This window comes from Anomaloglossus baeobatrachus, chromosome 12, assembly GCF_048569485.1.
Source record: "Anomaloglossus baeobatrachus isolate aAnoBae1 chromosome 12, aAnoBae1.hap1, whole genome shotgun sequence".
NCBI classification, from domain to species: domain Eukaryota; kingdom Metazoa; phylum Chordata; class Amphibia; order Anura; family Aromobatidae; genus Anomaloglossus; species Anomaloglossus baeobatrachus.
The window spans coordinates 72509137-72533598 of NC_134364.1; the positions used below are offsets into that span (position 1 = coordinate 72509137).

General features: G+C 43.7%; 1 protein-coding gene across 1 annotated transcript in view; it reads left to right on the plus strand.

The window, feature by feature from the left end:
- Positions 1–3532: 3532 nt before the first annotated feature.
- RASGRP1 (RAS guanyl releasing protein 1) overlaps positions 3533–24462 on the plus strand; it is a 195779-nt gene continuing 174849 nt past the window's right edge. The window contains exon 1 of the mRNA XM_075330319.1: positions 3533–3570. Within this exon, the coding sequence (XP_075186434.1) occupies positions 3563–3570 (8 nt within the window). The 5' untranslated portion in view covers positions 3533–3562. The remainder of the gene's footprint in view (positions 3571–24462) is intronic.

The window sequence follows — 24462 nt, forward strand, 5'->3', positions numbered from 1 at the left end:
GCATAGTTTGGATTCAGCCAAGAAGACCATGTCAGGATTGTCATAAATGAGCCCCAGAACACTAAAAAATGAATCCACTGTCTTGATGGACTGAGAACTGGGGACTAGTACTCCTGAAGAAAGGAGATGACAATCCCCACCTGCTGCTCCTTGGTACCCGAGGAGTGCGGTCAAAGCCTAAAGTACAGTTTCCAAGCCTCCCTAAAAACAAGAAACTTGTCCCAATCTCCAGAAAACCTATCTGGCAAAGCCAATCTAGGTTCAGACAGGAATTGCCCGAGTCTGTGGCTGGCACTGCAGTATCACAGAACGCAGATCTGCCACCTCCAGAGACAGATTTTACAGCTGCTCTACTAGAGCAGCAACAGGGTCCATCATAGACCTAACCAGGGTGAGTCTAGTGTTAATGTCACTCTCCACTAAGGAGCCAAAGGGTGCACTGATAATTACCTAAGATAAAAGGTGAGTACTTATATCAGAGGAGATTGGATAAAACCAAAAAGCTGAAATATGCCAGGATGGAAAGCCTTAAGGTACCGCCCGTCACACTTAGCGACGCTCCAGCGATCCAACCAACGATCTGACCTGGCAGGGATCGCTGGAGTGTTGCTACATGGTCGCTGGTGAGCTGTCAAACAGGCAGACCTCCACAGCGATCAGAGATCAGCCACCAGCCACCAGCGACCCGTGAAACGACCCTGTGCTTGGTAACCATAGTACACATCAGGTTACTAAGCAAAGCACTTTGCTTAGTAACCCGATGTGTACCTTGGCTACGTGTGCAGGGAGCAGGGAGCCGGCTTCTAGAAGCTGCGGACACTGGTAACAAAGGTAAATATCGGGTAACCAAGCAAAGCCTTTACTTTGTTACCAGATGTGTACCTTGGTTACCAGCGTCCGCAGAAGCTGGCTCCCTGCTCCCTGCACATTCAGATCATTGCTCTCTCACTGTCAAACACAGCGATGTGTGCTTCACAGAGGGAGAGCAACGACCAAAAAATGGTCCAGGACATTCAGCAACGACCAGCGACCTCACACTAGGGAACAGGTCGTTGCTGGATGTCCCACACAGCGACATCGCTAGCAAGATCGCATGCGTCACAAAAACCGTGACTTAGCAGCGATGTCGCTTAGTGAGACATGGCCTTTAGACAAAGGAACAGCACCAGCACAAGGGAAATCTGCACAGCTAGCTGGACAGCAAAGCATTTTCACCCAGTGGAGATGTGTGTGTGTGTGTGTGTAGCCACACGCTGTGACCTTCTGAACCCTAGAATAGGTTGTAATGATAGCCTTGTGACACCCTTTCTGGTAAATATGTTCTCCATCCAGGTATACATGTCCACCATGCTGGTATATATGTCCCCATCTTGGGCCCTGTCCTGGTAAAAAAGTCACCCATCCTGGTATATATGTCCCCCATTCTGGTATCTACAGTTAGGTCCAGAAATATTTGGACAGTGACACAATTTTCGCGAGTTGGGCTCTGCATGCCACCACATTGGATTTGAAATGAAACCTCTACAACAGAATTCAAGTGCAGATTGTAACGTTTAATTTGAAGGTTTGAACAAAAATATCTGATAGAAATTGTAGGAATTGTACACATTTCTTTACAAACACTCCACATTTTAGGAGGTCAAAAGTAATTGGACAAATAAACCAAACCCAAACAAAATATTTTTATTTTCAATATTTTGTTGCGAATCCTTTGGAGGCAATCACTGCCTTAAGTCTGGAACCCATGGACATCACCAAACGCTGGGTTTCCTCCTTCTTAATGCTTTGCCAGGCCTTTACAGCCGCAGCCTTCAGGTCTTGCTTGTTTGTGGGTCTTTCCGTCTTAAGTCTGGATTTGAGCAAGTGAAATGCATGCTCAATTGGGTTAAGATCTGGTGATTGACTTGGCCATTGCAGAATGTTCCACTTTTTTGCACTCATGAACTCCTGGGTAGCTTTGGCTGTATGCTTGGGGTCATTGTCCATCTGTACTATGAAGCGCCGTCCGATCAACTTTGCAGCATTTGGCTGAATCTGGGCTGAAAGTATATCCCGGTACACTTCAGAATTCATCCAGCTACTCTTGTCTGCTGTTATGTCATCAATAAACACAAGTGACCCAGTGCCATTGAAAGCCATGCATGCCCATGCCATCACGTTGCCTCCACCATGTTTTACAGAGGATGTGGTGTGCCTTGGATCATGTGCCGTTCCCTTTCTTCTCCAAACTTTTTTCTTCCCATCATTCTGGTACAGGTTGATCTTTGTCTCATCTGTCCATAGAATACTTTTCCAGAACTGAGCTGGCTTCATGAGGTGTTTTTCAGCAAATTTAACTCTGGCCTGTCTATTTTTGGAATTGATGAATGGTTTGCATCTAGATGTGAACCCTTTGTATTTACTTTCATGGAGTCTTCTCTTTACTGTTGACTTAGAGACAGATACACCTACTTCACTGAGAGTGTTCTGGACTTCAGTTGATGTTGTGAACGGGTTCTTCTTCACCAAAGAAAGTATGCGGCGATCATCCACCACTGTTGTCATCCGTGGACGCCCAGGCCTTTTTGAGTTCCCAAGCTCACCAGTCAATTCCTTTTTTCTCAGAATGTACCCGACTGTTGATTTTGCTACTCCAAGCATGTCTGCTATCTCTCTGATGGATTTTTTCTTTTTTTTCAGCCTCAGGATGTTCTGCTTCACCTCAATTGAGAGTTCCTTAGACCGCATGTTGTCTTGTCACAGCAACAGCTTCCAAATGCAAAACCACACACCTGTAATCAACCCCAGACCTTTTAACTACTTCATTGATTACAGGTTAACGAGGGAGACGCCTTCAGAGTTAATTGCAGCCCTTAGAGTCCCTTGTCCAATTACTTTTGGTCCCTTTAAAAAGAGGAGGCTATGCATTACAGAGCTATGATTCCTAAACCCTTTCTCCGATTTGGATGTGAAAACTCTCATATTGCAGCTGGGAGTGTGCACTTTCAGCCCATATTATATATATAATTGTATTTCTGAACATGTTTTTGTAAACAGCTAAAATAACAAAACTTGTCTCTGTCCAAATATTTCTGGCCCTGACTGTATGTCCCCATCCTGGGCTTCTTCCTGATAAATACAGTATTTCCCCAAACCTGGTATATATGTCTCCCATTCTGGTATATGACCTCTTCCTGGTAAAATGTCCCCCACAATATGTCAATCTCTGTGACCTTGGTTGTTACGCCCCTGGACAGATGTATGCGCAGACATCATTCATTTCTGGTGGTTTGGTTTATTTAAGCATACCACATCACCATGATGACACACATACACGTTGCGTTGCCTGATTGAGACCGGACAACCAATGTGTATAGCAATTATGGATGTCAGAAGCTGTAACTGGTCACACACTATATTGTTAGAACTTATGATTATTTAATAAAACAGACTTTTTAGGAGATCCAACATCTTAAAAGTAGGTACAAATTAATTTTATATTTTTTTTGCAGTGGTATAGACCATGTAATGAAGGGGAAGTTCAAGAAGAGGCCATGTACAAGCAAAAATTGACTGACGATTCATGAGCAGGTATGTGTAATGGAACATGGGCTTTATGAAGAACGAGTCCTAAATTTTGCAATGGCTTATATTTTGTCATGATGAAGGCTAGACAAAGAAAGGGAAGAGAATGTCTAGTTTCAAACACTGTGGTTGCACTTTACACGGGATGGGTGCCCAAGCTGTTGGAGCATCAAATATTTTTGTATAGATTATTTTATCACTTTAAAGAGACTTTTTTCCCACAAGAGTAAGTTATTCTCTATTCATAGGGTGGGGAATAAATTATACTGGTCTACATTTGAAAAAATAATTTATCTGACCTAAGTATTTTTGCTCATTTTACCCAAATGAAGAGTGCTGATGCGAGATAAGAAGTAAAATATACGCATCAAATTTTTGTCACAAATGAGAGATGTTTGATCAAACATTTTAAGGTCGAATATCAGGAGTAATAAGAAATTCTGGAGAAACAAAAGCACAGAATATGTTTCATGCAACAAATGAGTATCGACTAACGAAGAGAACAATAGCTGTGTAAATTTTAATTGCTATGGAGAAACTTTGTAGGGACAAGTAGCAGTCATCAGCTTAGTTTTTGTCATGGTTCTCATCCATGGTGCTCTGCTCTCCAGCAGAGCCGGTGTTCTGTTTTGTATTTTGCGCTGGTGGATGGGTGGTTTCTCGTCCTCAGTTCCTGCCCTGGTGTTGGGAGGGTCCTCTTTCCAGGCGACTCGTTATGAGTGATTGCTCTGCTTCATTAGGGAGCAACCTCACCCGGAACACAGCCAGTCATAGTTCCTGTCTGCAGAAAGTGCTCTGGCTCCCGTTTGTGCTTTGATCTTGTTCTCCTACCTCGGACCTGCTGTTTTCCCTCTCCTCCCATGTCCATGACTCTGACGTTGTTCCCCAGCTTCTGACCTCCAGCTGATACCCCGACCCCGACTCTGCTTTTCCCCCGTGTACTTTACGTGACTTCCTGGCTTCTGACCTCTAGCTTGTTCCCTGACCTCAGCTGTGCTCCCCCTGTGTACCTTATGCGACATTCTGGCTTCTGACCATGGGCTTGTGCTCTGACCTCAGCTTTGCTTCAGCCCTGTGTTCCATACGTGACCTTCAGACTCCTGACCTCCTGTTTGTTGGACTTTCCCGTCACCAAGTGTTCCTGGTGACACCTAATGGTAGTTTGTCACAGTTTTGAGGCTCTCGCCACATCATTGAAACTTCAAAGCTCAGACTTTTTCTCTGACCCTTAGTCCACTATCTCTGATTTTCAACACATGTCCTGCATACTTTTTGTGGTGCCCAAGGCTCTTCCTGGATTTCCTACTGAAAGCTCGTTCTTATCAGTCAGCATAGGGGTTAATTAGCATTACTTTACAATTTGCCAAAGGCAATTAGATCCCCAAACTAAAGACTAATCTATTATTATATAACTTTTAATCAACATATTAAGATAAGGGGACAAACACAATTAAAAGCACTGAGCCCAGTGATCTGTCTTATATCACAAAAACAATTACTTTAGCCACAGGGAATTCCCTATTCAGACTCATTCTTCCTATGTCTCTGGCTAGCTAATGTGTTAATCCTATTGTAAATAATCACTGCGATCGCTATTTTAAAAAGACATTCAGTAGCCTCCCCAACATGTTTCACCACACTGGCGTCATCAGGGGGCTGAGGCTAATGCTGAATTACTATGCATGCACGGACCTTTTAAAGGTTTAGATATGACCTCATATTGTGCTTTGCCAATGAAAATCCTCAGTATATGTTCCATTATATGCTCTATAGCCAATCATTATTAGAGGAGTATATTACCTTCAATTCTTTCTGGATCGCTATTCGTTCTTATATCTGTCTCTCCTCAGCTCCTCCATCTCACTGGCCAGACTGACCAACTTCGTATTTCCCTCTCTGAGGTTAAAATCCAATCAGGATCTATTAATTCTGGCCAGTGAGATTACATCTTTTATCATGATATTATCTCTGTCCGGGTCAAAGTCCTCTGTCATCCTGTTTTTACGTCAGGTTAAGGCCCCGTCACACTAAGCAACATCGCTAGCAACATCGCTGGTAACGAACAACTTTTGTGACGTTGCTAGCGATGTTGCTGTGTGTGACATCCAGCAACAACCTGGCCCCTGCTGTGAGGTCGTTGGTTGTTGCTGAATGTCCTGGGCCATTTTTTAGTTGTTGCTGTCCTGCTGTGAAGCACAGATCGCTGTGTGTGACAGCGAGACAGCAACAACTAAATGTGCAGGCAGCAGGAGCCGGCTTCTGCAGAGGCTGGTAACCAATGTAAACATCGGGTAACCAAGAAGCCCTGTCCTTGGTTACCTGATATTTACCTTTGTTACCAGCCTCTGCCGCTCTCAGCTGTCGGCCGGCTCCTGCTCTGTGCACATGTAGCTGCAGCACACATCGGGTAATTAACCCGATGTGTGCTGTAACTAGGAGAGCAGGGAGCCAGCGCTCAGTGTGCGCTGCTCCCTGCTCTCTGCACGTGTAGCTGCGTGCGCTGGTAACCAAGGTAAATATCGGGTTGGTTACCCGATATTTACCTTAGTTACCAAGCGCAGCATCTTCCACGCGGCGCTGGGGGCTGGTCACTGGTTGCTGGTGAGCTCACCAGCAACTAGTGTAGCGACGCTCCAGCGATCCCTGCCAGGTCAGGTTGCTGGTGGGATCGCTGGAGCGTCGCTTAGTGTGACATCTCACCAGCAACCTCCTAGCAACTTACCAGCGATCCCTATCATTGTTGGAATCGCTGGTAAGTTGTTTAGTGTGACTGGACCTTTACACACACTGTGCTTGCTCCTGCTATGGGTCACCAGTCCCTGTGTTTACTAAGAGATAATCACACCGTGCGTGCTCCTGGACTTAGAACATTAAAGCACTGTTATCTCTCAGCACGCATGCCTTAAGACTTAGTATTAAAACAGAATTTTGTATTACACAGCACATTCTCTGGGACTTAGAAGATTAGAGCAGTATACCATTCATATCGTCTGTATGGGGATCTATGCCTACTCCCACCACTGAGGATAGGAGCAAACAGTATATATAAACTCAAAAACAGCATTTTTGGAAAATTTTATATCATGAAGTATATATCCAAGAAATGTTTGTACTACCCCAGATACATATATATTCTACTGCTCTATTCCTACTTTTATATGAGAGGTAAATACATGTACATTAACCCCTAATATTTTCTTAGAATAAAAACACATTCAGGGGAATTTCTCATCCCTATCTTTACTGAACATGTTCACAAATAACCATCAGAGATATATCTTTAATAAAAGAAAAATATGAGAGGGGAGAATATTTTGGACAGAGAACTTCTATATCTATATTGATATGACAGATATTATATCCTAATCATTGATATATTATGGCAATGAAAATATTTTAATTTTATGATAGATTGTTCAATTATACTACACCTATTGCTGCTATATCAATGTGCTATCTTTTTATCTGGGAGAGGAGATGTTATTGGGGCATGGCTAAAGCTTGAGGTTTTATTTTATCTTTTATATCTTTAATCTATAGGTCCTACTTGTTATAAGTCCAACAGAAATGTCTTATATTCATATTATCTTATATTGTATGGCAGTAGCTAAATTATCACAGAGAGCAGCAAAGTTCAAATAAAAGCTCTGTAGGTGAAGCCTTCATTCAGGCCATTGGGCTCATAGAGTTCAATCTAAAAATCCACCTTGCTTCTTCCTTTAGTAGCAGCCTGTCCAGATTACCTTTTCTCGCACCTAAACTGATCTGTCTTATACCCCAAAATTTTAAATTTAGGGGATTTTCTGTATGGTAGCATCTCATATGTCTTGACAATGGTGTGTCAACGTTGGTATTAATTGTGCTTATGTGTTTAGAGATCCTCCTCCGAAATTCTTGAATTGTTTTTCCTATATATAGCTTTTTGCACGGGCACTTTGCTATATATATTATTCCTTTTGATTTACAGTTGATTTTATCTTTGATGACATATCTTCGATTATCCAAAGGATTGATAAACTCTTTAAGTTTCAACATGTAACCACAAAAAGAGCACGTGCCGCAAGGGTTAAAACCCTCCTGTAATCTCGACAGCCAATTCATGTTGTTACTCTCATTCCTTTTACCTTGCACAAAATGACTATGTGTGAGGAATTCTCTCAAATTTTTCCCCCTATGATATGTAATATTTGGGGTAGATCCAATTACTGACTTTAAATCAGGGTCCGCTCTTAGAATAGGCCAATACTTTTTAAGAGTCCTACGGATCGCTGGGGCACACTCATCATAGGTTCCTATTACTCTAACTGGTGAATTATCAGATTTTCTTAATCGATTTTCTATCAAGAGGTCATCACGATTCATCCCTTTTGCTCTATTAAAAGCTTTATACAGAACTTTTTTAGGGTATCCTCTTGCAATAAAAAATCTGAATAATCTGCCACATTCTGCCCCAAAGCTTTTATCATCAGAGCAGTTTCTACGTGCTCTCATGTATTGTCCTATCGGGATACCTGCTTTCAAAGCAGGTGGGTGCCAACTATCCCAATGCAACAAATTATTTGTTGCAGTGGGTTTTCTGTAAGTATTCGTCTGTATATTCCCCCTTTCATCAATAGTAATTGTCAAGTCTAAAAAATTAATGATTCTGTTTCCAATCTCCTGGGTAAAAAACATACCAATCTTGTTATTATCTTGTTATTATTCAGAATTGTAACAAAATCTTGAAAAATATTTCTCTCACCATCCCATAGGATAAGTACATCATCGATGTACCTACCCCAAAATAATATGTGACTAGTGTAAAAACTCAGATCCTCCGAAAAAACAAAAACATCTTCCCACTTGCTGTATAGTCCTTCAACATCTAGACTAGCCAGGATGGTCGTGTCCGATACATTTATGCCACGTAACTTAAGGACTAGATCTTTTGTGTCCCTGATGAAAGAGGGTAAGACTTGTACAAAAGGGGATAGCAGTTCATCCAAATATCTACTGGCACCCTCCGTAAGAGAATCATTTCCCGAGACAATCGGTCTTCCGGGTATAGGGACCACATTCTTATGCACTTTTGGGAGTGCATAGAATGTGGCCAAAGTGGGACAAGGATTATACATTTCCTTATATTCATCTTCCGAAATTAAGAAAGCTGATAGTGCAACTTTCAACAAACTCTGCAAATCAAGAAGGAATCTTTTTGTTGGATCTTCAGTCAAGATCTTATACTTTTTTTGTCATCTAACAACTTTTTAGCCATCTTTATATAATCCTCTGTGTCCATCAGGACAATATTGCCCCCTTTGTCTGAACCTTTTATGGTCACATTTTGTATTTCTTCCAGATCATTTAGGGCTTTCATTTCTAATTGGTTCAGATTTTTTAAAAAGGCTATGTCGTTTATAATTAATCTTTTTGAGATCTTCCTCTACCATATTGACAAAAGTATCTATGTTATGATATTGAGAAAAGGGAGGAGTGTTCTTACTTTTTGGTTTGAGTGATGAGAAAGGGGGGGAAATCTCATCAGTATTTTCATATTCACCCTCCTCAAGACTCTCCAGAATCTTGATGGCTTCATCCTCCTTTCCTTGTTTGGGGATCTAATTGCCTTTGGCAAATTGTAAAGCAAGGCTCTTCCTGGTCACCCAGTATAACCCCGAAATATGCATTATCAGTTTTACTCACAAAGTGACAAATAACTGCCCTTTGGGTGTTTTGTAAAACAAAACAACCAGAAATGTAACATAGTATGTGAAGATAATTCCTGTACCATCCATGAACTGTTCAAGTGTTTGATGACATATTCAACAAAAAGAGTTAAATTTGCTGCGACTTGTAAGCCTCTTGAAGGACTGAATGTTGCCATTTGTTTTCACACTGCTTATATAGCCATACAATTCCTATGCTGGCAGTTTTTAACTGCTATTAAGGAGTCTTCCTATTAGTTATACCAATTGCATATTCAACATTTATTTTTGCATATTCAGCATAATATCTAAATATAATTACATATAATGTTACATTATTTCTGTAAAGTCTCCTTAGTAAACAGCGTTTTGCGGAAAAACTGGACAAGACTGGAGAAAATGGTTGTGATTTTTTGGATTCAATACACCAAAATACATAAGGATTACATGTTATTTTGGAGTCCGCAAAATTGTAGAGCAGGGTTATTGATCGCTAAAGGTCCATCCACTGGACTGGGATTAACCGCAATCCTGAGAACTACTGAGTGTGTGACGGAAATTCAGGAATCCGGCACAGCATCTTCATAAAAAAAATGAATTTTTTTGATTCATTAAAATCCAATAAAATGGACAAGACGCGTTTCGGGGACACCCTTGTTCCCAATCGGATTGTGAACGAGGGTGTCCCCGAAATGCGTCTTGTCCATTTTATTGGATTTTAATGGATCAATAAAATTCGTTTTTTTATGAAGATGCTGTGCCGGATTACTGAAATTTTGTGCTAACCTCTTGGCTGGAGATTTTCCGTGCATCATCTAAAAAAACTTCCAAGTGCACATGGTGAGCTGGATTTAGGAGGATTCCTCCACCTGCTTGTGTGAGTGTGTGACGGTATTGTATATGTTTTCCAGCAAAAAACTCTTTTGTACCATGAACTTGTAAACTTCACATTGGTATATATTGTAGCAAAGCACTATGGTGCAAATTTGCTGGAAGCACATGCACTAGGATAGGCAACAAAATATACGGTAGAAATGTTTTTGGGTTTTTTAGCGTCTGAGACCTCCTAAATAAAGGCTCTCCCCCTTTAGGGACAATAGAGGTCAAATAAGTAGACTTTAAGGCTGCTTTCACACATCAGTTTTTTGCCATCAGGCATGATCCAGCGAAAAAAGTGATGTGACGGATCCGGTGAAAAAACTGATCAGTCACATCAGTTTTTCCATCCATTTCTTCCGTTTTTTGACGGATCCGTTTTGATACCAAGTATGCTCAGTTAAAAAAAACGGATCCGGCGGCCGTAATCCGTTTTTTTTGCCGGATCCAGCGTCCATAGGCTTCCATTATAAAACACGCCATACGGTGCCGGATCCGGCGCGATATGGTTTTTTGCCGGAGACAAAAAACGTTCACCTCAATGTTCCATCCGGACGCCGGACAAGCAAATTTCGCCGGATCCGGTGAAAGCCGGATGGAACGCAAGACCATCCGGCAGAAATAGAAGTCTATGGGGGAAAAAATGCATCCAGCGTCAACAGACGACGGATGCGTTTTTTCATGTTTCTGCCGGATTGTGCCTGATGTAAAAAAACTGATGTGTGAAAGCAGCCTAAGCCTTCCATACACATTAGAATAATGTCAGCTGAACCCGACAATATCCGCAGGTTCAGCCAATAATATAATGTGTTTGGAAGCTCCAGATGGGGAGTTAAGGATTCAACATGTCTGATTTCAGATTGTTGATTCCTTTGCTCTCCCAGAGATAATCAGCTGATAGATATATCTGTTGGAGGTTCTCCTAGAGAAAACAGAAGGGTTCGGCCAAGCGAGCGCTACTATATACGGGAGAGCTGGCGGAGATAGCTAACAGCGAACCATTGTTCCGACAACAGCCATATAATGTTTTATGGGGTAGGGTGTTTTTTATCAAAAATCTGCTTGACCAGCACTGTATGAATAAAATGTATTTTTCTACTATTTTTGTATTATAAACTTTGAAGTGATGAATTAATAATAAAAAATACTACTGTGAATTAGCATAACAAATGTTGTTTGCAAACTCATTCTTTTTTGGTGCTAATGTATATGTATGGTGAGGTTTGCCATGAGCTAAAATTATGAATATGGAGTTCTATGTCCTGTTTTGGTTTAATATCTAATGTAGCCTTACATGCACCTGACAGTGCCCCTCCATTCCTCTTTTTTTACTTCTGCCTTTCTTCACACACTTTCTTGTTTGTTTCCCATCTGTGTGTCTCGACTGATTGCCTTTTTTGTATTTCTGTTAATATTTGGTTTCCTGTTTCATAACAGCCACTGCTTAGCAAAATTCTTAGTATATTACAAAAGTGAATACACCCCTCACATATTTGTAAATATTTTATTATATCTTTTCATGGGACAACACTGAAGATCTGACCCTGTGATACAATGTAAAGTAGTCAGTGTGCAGCTTGTGTAACAGTGTAAATATAGTGTCGTCTAAATAACTCAACACATAGCCATTAATGTGAAAACCGCTGGCAACAAAAGTGAGTACACCCCTAAGTGAAAATGGCTAAATTGTGCCCAATTAGCCACTTTCTCTTAATGTTACAAGATCTCAGGTGTGATTGGGGAGCAGGTGTGTTACATTTGGTGTTATCTCTCACACACTTTCTCATACTGGTCACTGGAAGTTCAACATGGCTCCTCATGGCAAAAAATTCTCTGAGGATCTGAAAAAAATAATTTTTGCACTACATAAAGATGATAAAGATGGCCTTGGCTATGAGAAGATTGCTGGCGCTCTGAAATTGAGCTGCAGCACGGTGGCCAAGAATATACAGCGGTTTAATATGACAGGTTCCACTCAAAATAGGCCTCGCCATGGTCGACCAATGAAGTTGAGTGCATGAGATCAGCATCATATACAGAGGTTTTTCTTTTCAAAATAGACGTATGAGTGCTGCCAGCATTGCTGCAGAGATTACAGGGGTTGGGGGTCCCCCTGTCAGTGCTCAGACCATATGCCGCACACTGCATCAATTTGGTTTTGGTTTGCATGGCTGTCATCTCAGAAGGAAGCCTCTTCTAAATATGATTCACAAGAAAGCCTGCCAACAGTTTGCTGAAGACAAGCAGAATAAGGACATGGATTGCTGGAAACATGGCCTGTGGACTGAAAAGACCAAGATAAACTTATTTTGTTCAGATGGTGTCGAGTGTGTGTGTTGGCAACAAGGTGAGGAGAACAAATAAAAGTATGTCCTACCTACAGTCAGGCATGGTGGTGGGAGTGTCATGGTTTGGGGCTGCATGCGTGCTGTTGGTTGTGGGGAGTTACAATTTATTGAGAGAACCATTAATACCAAACTGTACTGTGACATACTTAAGCCAGGCATGATCAAACTGGGCAGCAGGGCAGTATTCTAACATAACAACTAATACTGGTAACATTGGACATTACTGGCCATGTGTTGGGTTTTTTAGAGGGCACCACATTTACACTGTTATACAAGCTGCACACTGACTACCATACATTGTATCAAAGTGTCCTATCTCCAGTGTTGTCCCATGAAAAGATATAATAAAATATTTACTAAAATGTGAGGGGTGTACTTTTGTGATATACTGCATGTGTATGTTGTCAGTGGTTGATACGTTATCTTTTGGCATAAACTTCTTAGTGTTTTCCATATTCTTATTATAAGTCAATTTCTTTTAATTTTTTATACTTTGTAATGATGATAACTTGCATTTAAGACCTATCTAGAAAAAAAAAAGAAAAGTAATCCAAGTAAGGTAGAAAGAGGAGAAAGACTCACCGCGGTCTTTACATAACGTCTATTCTCAGTGTTAAAACGCTGAAAATCAATCTTACTTTCTATTCTGCTTTCCATGGATTCAGGTCTTTTTACTCTGACAGATAATAGGTTTCTTAGCAACTATGATGTTGTTGAATTCGCGCCTTTCAAGTGTAAATTTGTGATTCACTCAAGTCACAGTAAAGGGCAAAGCCTTTCAGACACCAGGAGCCCATCGGAGACTTGGTTCAGCTCCAAAATGTTGTTTATTTGTGTTTCTGGACCAGGAGTTACTTGTCGTATGTAACTTATTGATGTGGTTTAGGTAAGGACTATGTTCTTCGGATGGACACAATGCATCAAATCAATCATCCAGATCTCTTCTTGCTACTGTCATTACATGCTAATAGCATTAATGCATGTTGGAAGCGTTGAAGGTGAGCAGACGTCATTCGAATGTAATGCTCAAGGTTGGAGGATGAATAAAGGAGGTACAATTCGCACTGCATGAGCTTTTCTCTAAAGCTACAAGTTTATGAAATATGATGTACTATTATATATTGCCGCACGTTCAGTATATACATACAGTGCCTTGCGAAAGTATTCAGCCCCCTTGAATTTTTCAACCTTTTCCCACATTTCAGGTTTCAAACATAAAGATAAAAATTGTAATGTTATGATGAAGAAACAACAACAAGTGGCACACAATTGGGAAGTTGAACGAAATAATTTTTTTAAAAAAATAACTGAAAATCGGGGCGTGCAATATTATTCATCCCCTTTAAGTTAATACTTTGTAGCGCCACCTTTTGCTGCGATTACAGCTGCAGTCTCTTGGGGTATGTGTCTATCAGTTTTGAACATCGAGAGGCTGAAATTCTCGCCCATTCTTCCTTTGTAAACAGCTGGAGCTGAGTGAGGTTGGATGGAGAGCATTTGTGAACAGCAGTTTTCAGCTCTTTCCACAGATTCTTGATTGGATTCAGGTCTGGACTGTGACTTGGCCATTCTAACACCTGGATACGTTTATTTGTGACCATTCCATTGTATATTTTTCTTTATATTTTGGATCATTGTTTTGTTGAAAGACAAATCTCCATCCCAGTCTCAGGTCTTTTGCAGACTCCAACAGGTTTTCTTCAACAATGGTCCTGTATTTGGCTCCATCCATCTTCCCATCAATTTTAACCATCTTGCCTCTCCCTGATGAAGAAAAGCAGGCCCAAATCATGATGCTGCTGCCACCATGTTTGACAGAGGGGAGGGTGTGTTCAGGGTGATGAGCTGTGTTGCTTTTACGTCAAACATATCGTTTGGCATTTTGCCCAAATAGTTCGATTTTGGTTTCATCTGACCAGAGCACCTTCTTCCACATGTTTGGTGTCTCCCAGGTGGCTTGTGGCAAACTTTAAACGACCCTTTTTATTGATATCTTTGAGAAATGGCTTTCTCCTTGCCACTCTTCCATAAAGGCCAGATTTGTGCAGTGTACGACTGATTGTTGTCCTATGGACAGACTCTCCCACCTCAGCTGTAGATCTCTACAATTCATCCAGAGTGATCATGGGCCTCTTGGCTGCATCTCTGATCAGTCTTCTTGTTTGAGATGAAAGTTTGGATGGTTGACCAGGTCTTGGTAGATTTGCAGTGGTATGATACTCCTTCCATTTCAATATGATCGCTTGCACAGTGCTTCTTGGGATGTTTCAAGTTTTGGAAATCTTTTTGTAACCAAATCCGGCTTTAAACATCTCCACAACAGTATCACGGACCTGCCTGATGTGTTCCTTGGTCTTTATTATACTCTCTGTGTGTTAAACAGAACACTGAGACTATCACAGAGCAGGTGCATTTATACGGAGACTTGATTACACACAGGGGGCTTATATTTATCATCATCAGTCATTTAGGACAACATTGGATCATTCAGAGATCCTCAATGAACTTCTAGAGTGAATTTTCTGCACTGAAAGTAATGGGGATAAATATTATTGCACGCCCCATTTTTCAGTTATTTATTTTTTAAAGGGTGGTTCACCCATATTTTTTTATTGTTTAGTTTGATATTATATTGAGAAATAATGTTTCTCTCAAATACCTTGTGTTGACAATAGTGCCTGTGAGAGGCGCTATTGCAGACCGCTGTTCCCTGCTCCGGTGACGTCACGTCTAGTTCCGCACACGTCACATCCCTGCGGCCAGCTGCAGTCTTCCTGACTCACTGTGCTGTGGGCGGTGTTTCACCGCTTGTCACAGCTCAGCGCGTCTCATGCTTGCAGCGTTCTGCTGTGAGGGAGGAGGGAGCAGGGAGCAGATGGGCTGTGACAAGCGGTGAAACACCGCTCACAGCTCAAGTGAGTCAGGAAGACTGCAGTTGGCCGCAGGGATGTGACGTGTGCGAATTTGACGTGACATCACCGGAGCAGGGAACAGCGGTCTGCAATAGCGCCTCTCACAGGCACTATTGCCAACACAAGGTATTTGAGAGAAACATTGTTTCTCAATATAATATCGAACTAGACAATAAAAAATATGGGTGAACCACCCCTTTAAAATAGGCAATACATTTCGTTCAACTTCACAATTGTGTCCCACTTGTTGATTCTTCACCATAACATTAAACTTTTTATCTTTATGTTGAAGCCTGAAATGTGGGAAAAGGTTGAAAAATTCAAGGGGGCCGAATACTTTCGCAAGGCACTGTATATACCTCTTTAAATCCAGAGCATAAAAATTCTATGGGGCCTCTTAAAGAAGAATCTCTCAGGTGTAATATACACCCAGACCCAAGAGCTAGGTGACTGCAAAAAAAGCAAAAAAAGGATTAAGAGCAGAATAATTGCCCTGCAAACAAATGTCGATAGGGTAACTACTTAAAAGGGTTCTGTCTCCATAGTAATCATTGATAAATAGGAAGTAAATGAATAAAACATAAATTAAGAATGCCCTCACAGAGCAAAAAAAAATAAAAAATGGGGGGGAGGTTTATTTGACTCACACAGTTTTTTGAAGTACCCAAACAAACTAATTAGAATACACAGAAAAGATAAAGATACTGCTGATGTGGGGAAAATAAGTATTTGATCCTCTGCTGATTTTGCAAGTTTTCCCATCTACAAAGAATGGAGAGATCTGTCATTTTTATCATAGGTAACTCCAACTGTGACAGACAGAATTAGGGAAAAAAAATACAGAAAATCACATTGTATGACTGTTTCATTTGCATTTTATTGCATGAAATAAGTATTTGCTACAATAGAAAAACAGAACTTTATATTTGGTAGAAACCTTTGTTTGCAATTACAGAGGTTGGACGTTTCCTGTAATTCTTGACCAGGTTTGCACACACTGCGGCAGGGATTTTGGCGACTCCTCTATACAGATCTTCTCCAGATCTTTCAGGTTTTGGGGCTGTCACTGGCAACATTGAGTCCGGCTCCCTTCAAAGATTTTCTATTGGGTTCAGGTCTGTAGACTGGCTAGGTCACTCCATAACCTTAGAGTGCTTTTTACAGAGCTACTCCTTAGTTGCCTTGGCTGTGTGTTTCAGGTCATTGTCATGCTGGAAGACCCAGCCACGACCCATTTTCAGTGCTCTTACTGAGGGATGGAGGTTGTTGGCCACTATCTTGCAAGACATGACCCCATTCATCCTCTCTTCAATACAATGCAGTCGTCCTGTCCCCTTTGCAGAAAAGCACCCCAAAGTATGATGTTTCCACCCCCATGCTTCATGGTTGGGACTGTGTTCTTGGGGTTGTACGCTTCCTTCTTCTTCCTTCAAAAACAGTGAATGGAGTTAATACCAAAAAATTCTATTTTGGTCTCATCTGACCACATGACCTTCTCCCATGCCTTGTCTGCATCATCCAGATGGTCATTGTCGCACGTCACATGGGCCAGGACATGTGCTGACGTGAGCAAGGGGACCTTGCATGCCCTGCATGATTTTAATCTATGATGGCGTAGTGCATTACTAACGGTAATGGTCCCAGCTCTCTTCAGGTCATTGATCAGGTCCTCCCGTGTAGTTCTGGGCTGATTCCTGACCTTTCTCAGAATCATCCTTATGTCACGAGACGAGATCTTGCAGGAACCTCCATACCAAGTAAGATTAACAGTCACCTTGTGTTTCTTCCACTTTCTAATAATCGTGCCAACGGTTGTTGCCTTCTTTCCAAGCTGCTTGCCTATTGTCCTCTAGCCCATTCCAGCCTTGTGCAGGTCTACAATTTTGTCAATGATGTCCTTACACAGCTCTTTGGTCTTCACCATGGTGGAGAGGTTGTAGTGTGATTGATTGAGTGTGTGCACAGGTGTCTTTTATACAGGTAACAAGTTTAAACAGGAACAATTAATACAGGTAAAGAGTGCAGAGTAAGTGGGTTTCTTAATGAAAAAAATACATCTGTGAGAGCCAGAATTCTTGTTGGTTGGTAGGTGATCAAATACTTATTTCATGCAATAAAATGCTTATTAATTATTTCAAAATAATACAATGTGATTTTCTTAATATTTTTGGGGGGATTCTGTCTGTCACAGCTGAAGTGTACCTATGCTAAAAATTACAGACCTCTCCATCTTTGTAGGTGGGAAAACTTGCAAAATTAGCAGTGTATCACATACTTATTTTCCCCCACAGTAAATTGCCATCACACAAATCAGACTTGGAACCAAAATGGTAACCATAATGGAGCCACAAAAACGGATTTTTGTGTACTCACCGTAAAATCGTTTTCTCTTAGCCATCATTAGGGGACACAGGACCATGGGTGTTATGCTGTCTATCCATAGAAGGACACTAAGTAGATGCAAAAAGCATTAGCTCCTCCTCTGCAGTATACACCCCCTGGCCGGGCCAGGCAACCTCAGTTTTAGTACACAAGCAGTAGGAGAAAAAAATAGTAGAAACTTATCTCAACGGAGGAACATGAGAAGAAAGAGTAATAAGCAAATAAGGTACTGAGAGAACCAAGGCCCAACAGGGCAACAGGGTGGGTGCTGTGTCCCCCAATGATGGCTAAGAGAAATCGATTTTACGGTGAGTACACAAAAATCCGTTTTTCTCTGACGCCTCATTGGGGGACACAGGACCATGGGACGTCCTAAAGCAGTCCATGGGTGGGAAAAAATAAAAGAAGACAACACAACGCAAGGACTAGGAACCAGTCCCAGACAGCCTGGAGCGCCTACTGAGAGAGGTGCTCTACTGCCGTTAGCAGAATTTTCCTACCCAGATTTGCCTCAGCTGAAACCTGGGTATGGACTCTGTAATGCTTTGAAAAAGTATGTAGGCTAGACCAGGTCGCAGCCTTACACACCTGTTCCACTGAAGCCTGATGCTGAATGGCCCACGAAGCGCCAACTGCTCACGTGGAATGAGCCCGCAGCCCACTAGGAATCGGCTTGAGTTGCAAGCGGTAGACTTTTTGGATCGCAGAGCGAATCCAGCGAGCCAGAGTTGCCTTTGAAGCTGCCTGTCCCTTCTTAGGCCCCTCAGAAATGACGAACAAAGAGTCTGTTTTCCTAAAGGGAGCTTTCCTGGATATGTAATATCTGAGAGCTCTGACGAGGTCTAACGAATGCAGAGACCTTTCCACTCTATGAACTGGGTGTGGACAAAATGAAGGCAGAACAATTTCCTCGTTCAAATGAAACGGGGTAGGAACCTTTGGAAGAAAATCCGGAAGGGGGCGGAGAACCACCTTGTCCTGGTGAAAGATCAGAAAAGGCTCGCGGCAAGAGAGTGCTGCCAGCTCCGAAACCCGTATGATGGATGTAATTGCCACCAGGAATGTTACCTTCCAGGACAGTAGAGCAAGGGAGGATTCCTTGAGAGGTTCAAAGGGAGACCTCTGGAGACCGTCCAGAACGAGATTGAGGTCCCATGGGTCCAGCGGCCGTTTGTACGGGGGAACTAGATGGTAAAACGTCCTGGAGGAAGGTCTTGACTTGCGGTTTTTGAGCCAGGCGGCATTGGTAGAAAATTGAGAGCGCTGAGACCTGCCCTTTAAGGGAACTGAGAGCCAACCCCGCATGCAAGCCAGACTGCAGAAAGTCGAGAATTTTGGGGATGGCCAGAGGCATAGGCTGGACGTTAGTCTCCCTGCACCATGAAAAGAAGATTTTCCACGTACGGTGGTAAATGTGGGATGAAGCAGGCTTTCGGGCGCTGATCATGGTGGAGATAACCGCGGGGGAGAATCCCGCTCTTGTTAATACCCAGGTCTCAATGGCCATGCCGTCAGCTTCAGGGCTCTGGAGTTCTGGGAAATGGGCCCTTGGGTCAGCAAGACTGGGATGTCTGGAAGGCGCCACGATACGTGGGCGAGCATTTGTACTAATTCGGCGTACCAGGCGCGCCTGGGCCAGTCTGGTGCTATCAGTATCACCGGGACTACCTCTGGCTTGATCTTCCTGATTACCTGCGGCAGCAGGGGTAGAGGTGGAAATATGTAAGGTAAGGCAGGCGGAAGTGGTGCCAGGAGCAGACTAGAGCATCCGCGCCGATGGACTGCGGGTCGCGTGACCTGGCTATGAACGCGGGTACCTTTGCGTTCAACCTTGAGGCCATTAGATCCATGTCTGGTGTGCCCCAGCGAGTGCAGATGTGTAGAAACACTTCTGGGTGGAGAGACCACTCTCCGGCGGCCAGGCCTTGGCGACTTAGAAAGTCTGCTGCCCGGTTCTCTACCCCCAGTATGTGTACCGCTGATATCACTGATCCCGTCGATTCGGCCCAGCTGAGGATCTTGTGGGCCTCGAGATAAGCCGCTTGCTGCGGGTGCCCCCCTGCCGATTAATATAGGCTACAGCTGTCGCATTGTCCGATTGGACTCGAATCTGACGACCCGCTAGCAGAGGGCAGAACGCCCTGAGCGCGAGGAAGATCACGCGGATTTCCAGGATGTTTACGGTGTGAGGTAGCGACCACCAATGTTGTGGATGGTCGCAGTGGAGAAGGATCCCCCTGTGATATTGAACTGAAGGTGTGACTGTGGGACTTGTAGTTCCACAAAACTTGGGTTGTAATTAAGGGTTAGGTTCCCTTTAAACTGTGACCAGTGTGATGGACAGAGCTGGAGAATCACATACCTCCACCTGTGGGTGTATCCGGTTGGGTTTTAAGAGACTGTTAGCTTTAGAAACAGAGAGGAGCCTGAGAGTGCTGCACATGGAGGATGTGTGCTGGAGATCTCAGTCTGTGTGAAGACTGAAGAGAGACTCCTGGAAATCAGTCCAGGTGAGGGCTGGGGAAAATACTGCAGCCTGGCTGGAGAGGGCTGGAGGCTGCAGGAAGCAACCACAGTGACTTGTGTTCGCTGGCTGGAGCCAGAGTGTGGAGAATCCACTATGGACATTTAATTGGACTGGAAGCCCACGGTATGTGGATGTTATATTTTCCTTTAAGCCAGGAGAGGCTTTGTTACATTTGGAAGGGCAGTTTATGTTGGTTACTAATAAACTGCTGCATTTTTGAGAGAGACTGTGTTGCCTGTGTATGCCTAAGCTACCCTGCATCGCTGCAAGCGAGTAAACCCCCCCGGGTTGCGGTAAGCAACGTTCACATATGGTGCTAGATAGCGGGCAGCAATCCAGGCAGCACGTCTAACAACTGCAGAGGTGTTGTTCCTGTGGATCAGCAGGGTCCACAAAGGTTTTTTTTTCTCTGCTGTCTACACACTGCAAGGAAGTGTTGCCTGTGGATCGGCGGGTCCACGAAAACATTTTTCGAAGCGGTTTGCAGTGGATCGGCAGGTCCACGAAAATTGACGGCGCACTCAAGCGGCTTGCGGTGGATCGGCGGGTCCACGAAGGTCCGTGGGAGCTGGGTGACCATGACTGGAGCAGCTTGTGTGGATGAGATACTGTTAAAGTACCTGGTGCGGGTCGGTGAGCAACTGCAGGACACTGGCCGCCAGGAGGTAGAGCAGAATGGGCTGCAGCGGCGACGGGAGTCGCTGGCAGAGCGTCTGGACTTGGTGGCGTTGGACAAGTGGGTACAGTCCCTTGTGGGGCCAGTGCACACACAGGGTGCCCAGAAGGATACCTGGGGCACAGAGGTACTGTGTGGTTTGAGACATGCGTTTTCCATGGAAAGGCCATGGAATGTACCCTCTGGGGACTGGGTTGCCCAAAAGGGGGTGGAATCCCATGAAGGGGTGGTTGCCCAAAAGGGGATGGAGCATCCCATAGATAAGGGCGCAGTGGCGCAGATGGACAGTAGTCAAGCACAAAGGTGTTCATGCTGCAAGTGTCCTGTCTGCAGTATAGACCACCCATCTGACGAGAAGCCACGTCTGTGTACCGTGGAAGTGGATGGGGAATCTGTAACTGGACTTGTAGACTCAAGGAGTTTGGTGACCCTGGTGAGGGCCACATCTGATGTCTACCTGATTCCTGGAAAGAAGTTCCACGCCAACTGCACCCACAATAATGATAGAATACCCAATGACCAGTGTGGTCATTAAGACAGAAACGGACATTGGTTCTCATGATGTTGGTGTAGTTTCAGATTTACAGCACCCAATTGTTATAGGTTGGGACTCTAAATTATTTGTGGACTTGTGGAAGCAGGGGGAAGTGTCCGGGTGCTTTTGTAAGAGCCGTAACAGTCCAAAGGAAGCTCCACCACAGTGGGAGGTTAAAAAGAGTCCTTGTGGGGTGGCTGTGTGTGGTAAGGTGAAGATAGCACCCCCTAAAGGTGACTGTCCTAAGTTAGTGGGGAGCAAAGAAAAAGGTGGACATGCCCAACTTAGTGACATGATGTGTAAGAAAATAAATGACAATATGACCGTTTGTGACAGGGGAGCTCCAGAAAAGGGAGCCAACACCTGGTTAGGTGGGAACATGTTAGTCCAGGACACCAGGGCGAGTGTCGATGACTCCAGTAAATACACTAACTCTACTAAAGTGACAAACGTGTACAGTGACGTACTGATGAGCGAACAGGGGAAAACCTCCTCCCGTCACCGGAGGCGCAACAGGCGTAGAGAGGTGGAGCGAGCTACAACCTCTGAAAATATGGTCCAGGTAGAGACAGTGTCATGTAGTTCTGCCAAAAGGGTGGATTCCCTTCCAGAATCTGAGTGTGCAGAGAAGGTTGAGAAAGGCACGTTGCCAATAGCAACCGCTAATGTAGTGTTGGACAGCAAAATCATGCAAAAGAAAGATGAGTCTGAGCTGGAACTGACACATTGTAACGGCAGAAATCAGCAGGGTGAAAGTGCAGAAAAGGAGCCGACCAAAACAGTAGTGGTGATGTCTCCTATGATTTCCTGATGTGAGGCTGATGGTCTGTTGAGTGAAAACACTATAGGAGAAGAAATCCTGGAGGCTGTTGGTGGAGGAAAAATCCACAAAGGTCATGGTGAGCAGACCAGTGATCCAACCAGTGCTGGCGTGAATAATAGTGCAAACGGCACAAAAGCTGTCGTAGACCCCAGAGAATCTGAGGTTGAAGATATGGAGTGCAAAAAAGCCTCTGAAGCTGCAGAGAATCAAGAGGAAATTGAGGGAGATTCTTCAGAGTCCCAAGAGATGGCTGAAGCTGCAGAAATTGAGAGAACCCTTAAAGTAGGGAAATTTAGCCCAGAAGTCCCATCAGCAGCTGAGAGCTTAACTGAACTTACTGGTAAGACAAAGATGGAGGCCATAAAGATGGACTTGGTACAGAAGATTGAGAATCTTGAGCCCAAAGATGAGGAAAAATTCAAAGGCTCTGAGGTTATGGAAAAACCTGAGGAGAATGCAACTCCAAAGGTGGAGCCTGTGATAAGAAAAGAGGATGGCTATGGAAGAGCCAAGGAACGGTCCGATGGCCTTACAGGTAAAGAAATTCGGCCAGTCTTCACGTGCATGGTAGAAGTCCCTGCAGACTTGAGAAAAGCCTGTGCCAGTGAGGCGGTACATGAAAAATTCAAGACGGCCGTAGGAGCCTATAAAGTGTACTTTGCCCCAGAGTCTTGTCGGTTGGTGGTGTGCTCTGTACGTGATGTCATAAAGAAACGGGTGGCTATCCTGAGTGGCATGCACCTACAGTGTCTTCGCACGAAGTGGCTCATCTCTACAAAGATGGAAGAAGACCCCAGACGATTGGAGCATATGAAGCGGCTCGCCGCAGCGTTTCAGGAAGTGGTGGTTGTGAAGAAACCATTAATTGGGCTTGCAATAAGAGCGCTGAGAAGTAACATTCAGCAAGCCAGGAAGGTTCCAGGTATTACAGCTATTGAAGTGGAAAAAACCAGTGGAACATTCCGAATCTATGGGAAAACTGCAGGAGCAGTCAAGACAGCTCGAAGGTTGTTGGAGTTTGTGGAGGAGGTCACACAAGTGCCCAGAGAACTGGTTAAGAAGCTGATTGGAAGAAATAGAAGAGTCATGCAGGAGATGGTTGACAAGTCCGGTGTGACGAGAGTAAGAATTGATATTCATAATGAAGCCAAGATACTCTGTGAAGTCGGTATGGTCCCATGTGTCATTGTGGGAACAAAGGAGTGTGTTGGAAATGTACAAGTCCTACTAGAGTACCGCCTGGGTTACCTGGAAGAACTAAGGCAGTTGAACCTAAAAAGGCAGAATATTGCAGAACAACTCCATCAAGTGGGTATGAGGTGGAGACCGCTTTCAGGCTGGGGCCAGGAGAAGGGTTGCCCACCTGATAAAGGTGTTGCTTCAGTTGGCACAGAAAGTAGGTCCTATAATGAAAGGAACCAAGGTCATGGAAGACCTAACTACACTTTGGGCTATAGCATAGACTCTGAATGGTCCAAGTCCTCTACTCTAAACTCCAAAGGAATGGATGAAGGGAGTGATGTATCTACAGCGAAGGATGGTCTTGAGAGAACACACCAACAGAGCAATGACAACCGAAGACGCCATGGCAGAACAAGCCATAGTAAATCTGCAAAAAGAGAATGCAGACGGTCTAGATATAGCAGATCGTCTATCCGCTCAGTGCTGAGGTGCCCAGACAGTAGCCCTTCTAGTGGATTAGATAGCTCGGAGTCAGACCAGACAGTAGTTTCGACTGGAAGAGACTTTCGCTACTACACTAGCCGTTGGAGACAGTCATGGAGAGATAGGTCTGACCGGGGGGCGTACCTGACAAGGAAGTTGACTGAGACGAGTCTGGTGGCAATGACCGACTTTCTGTCAGGAGCTAAAGCTCAAATTTATCAGAGAGGGCCCTCTCAACTTGTAGGGCAAGGTAACACTAATGCCCTGTCTCAGGGCCTCTGTGGGTTATCAAATGTTCAACCCTACAAGTGTGAACAAAGGGGGGGGATATGTGAGGTAGCGACCACCAATGTTGTGGATGGTCGCAGTGGAGAAGGATCCCCCTGTGATATTGAACTGAAGGTGTGACTGTAGGACTTGTAGTTCCACAAAACTTGGGTTGTAATTAAGGGTTAGGTTCCCTTTAAACT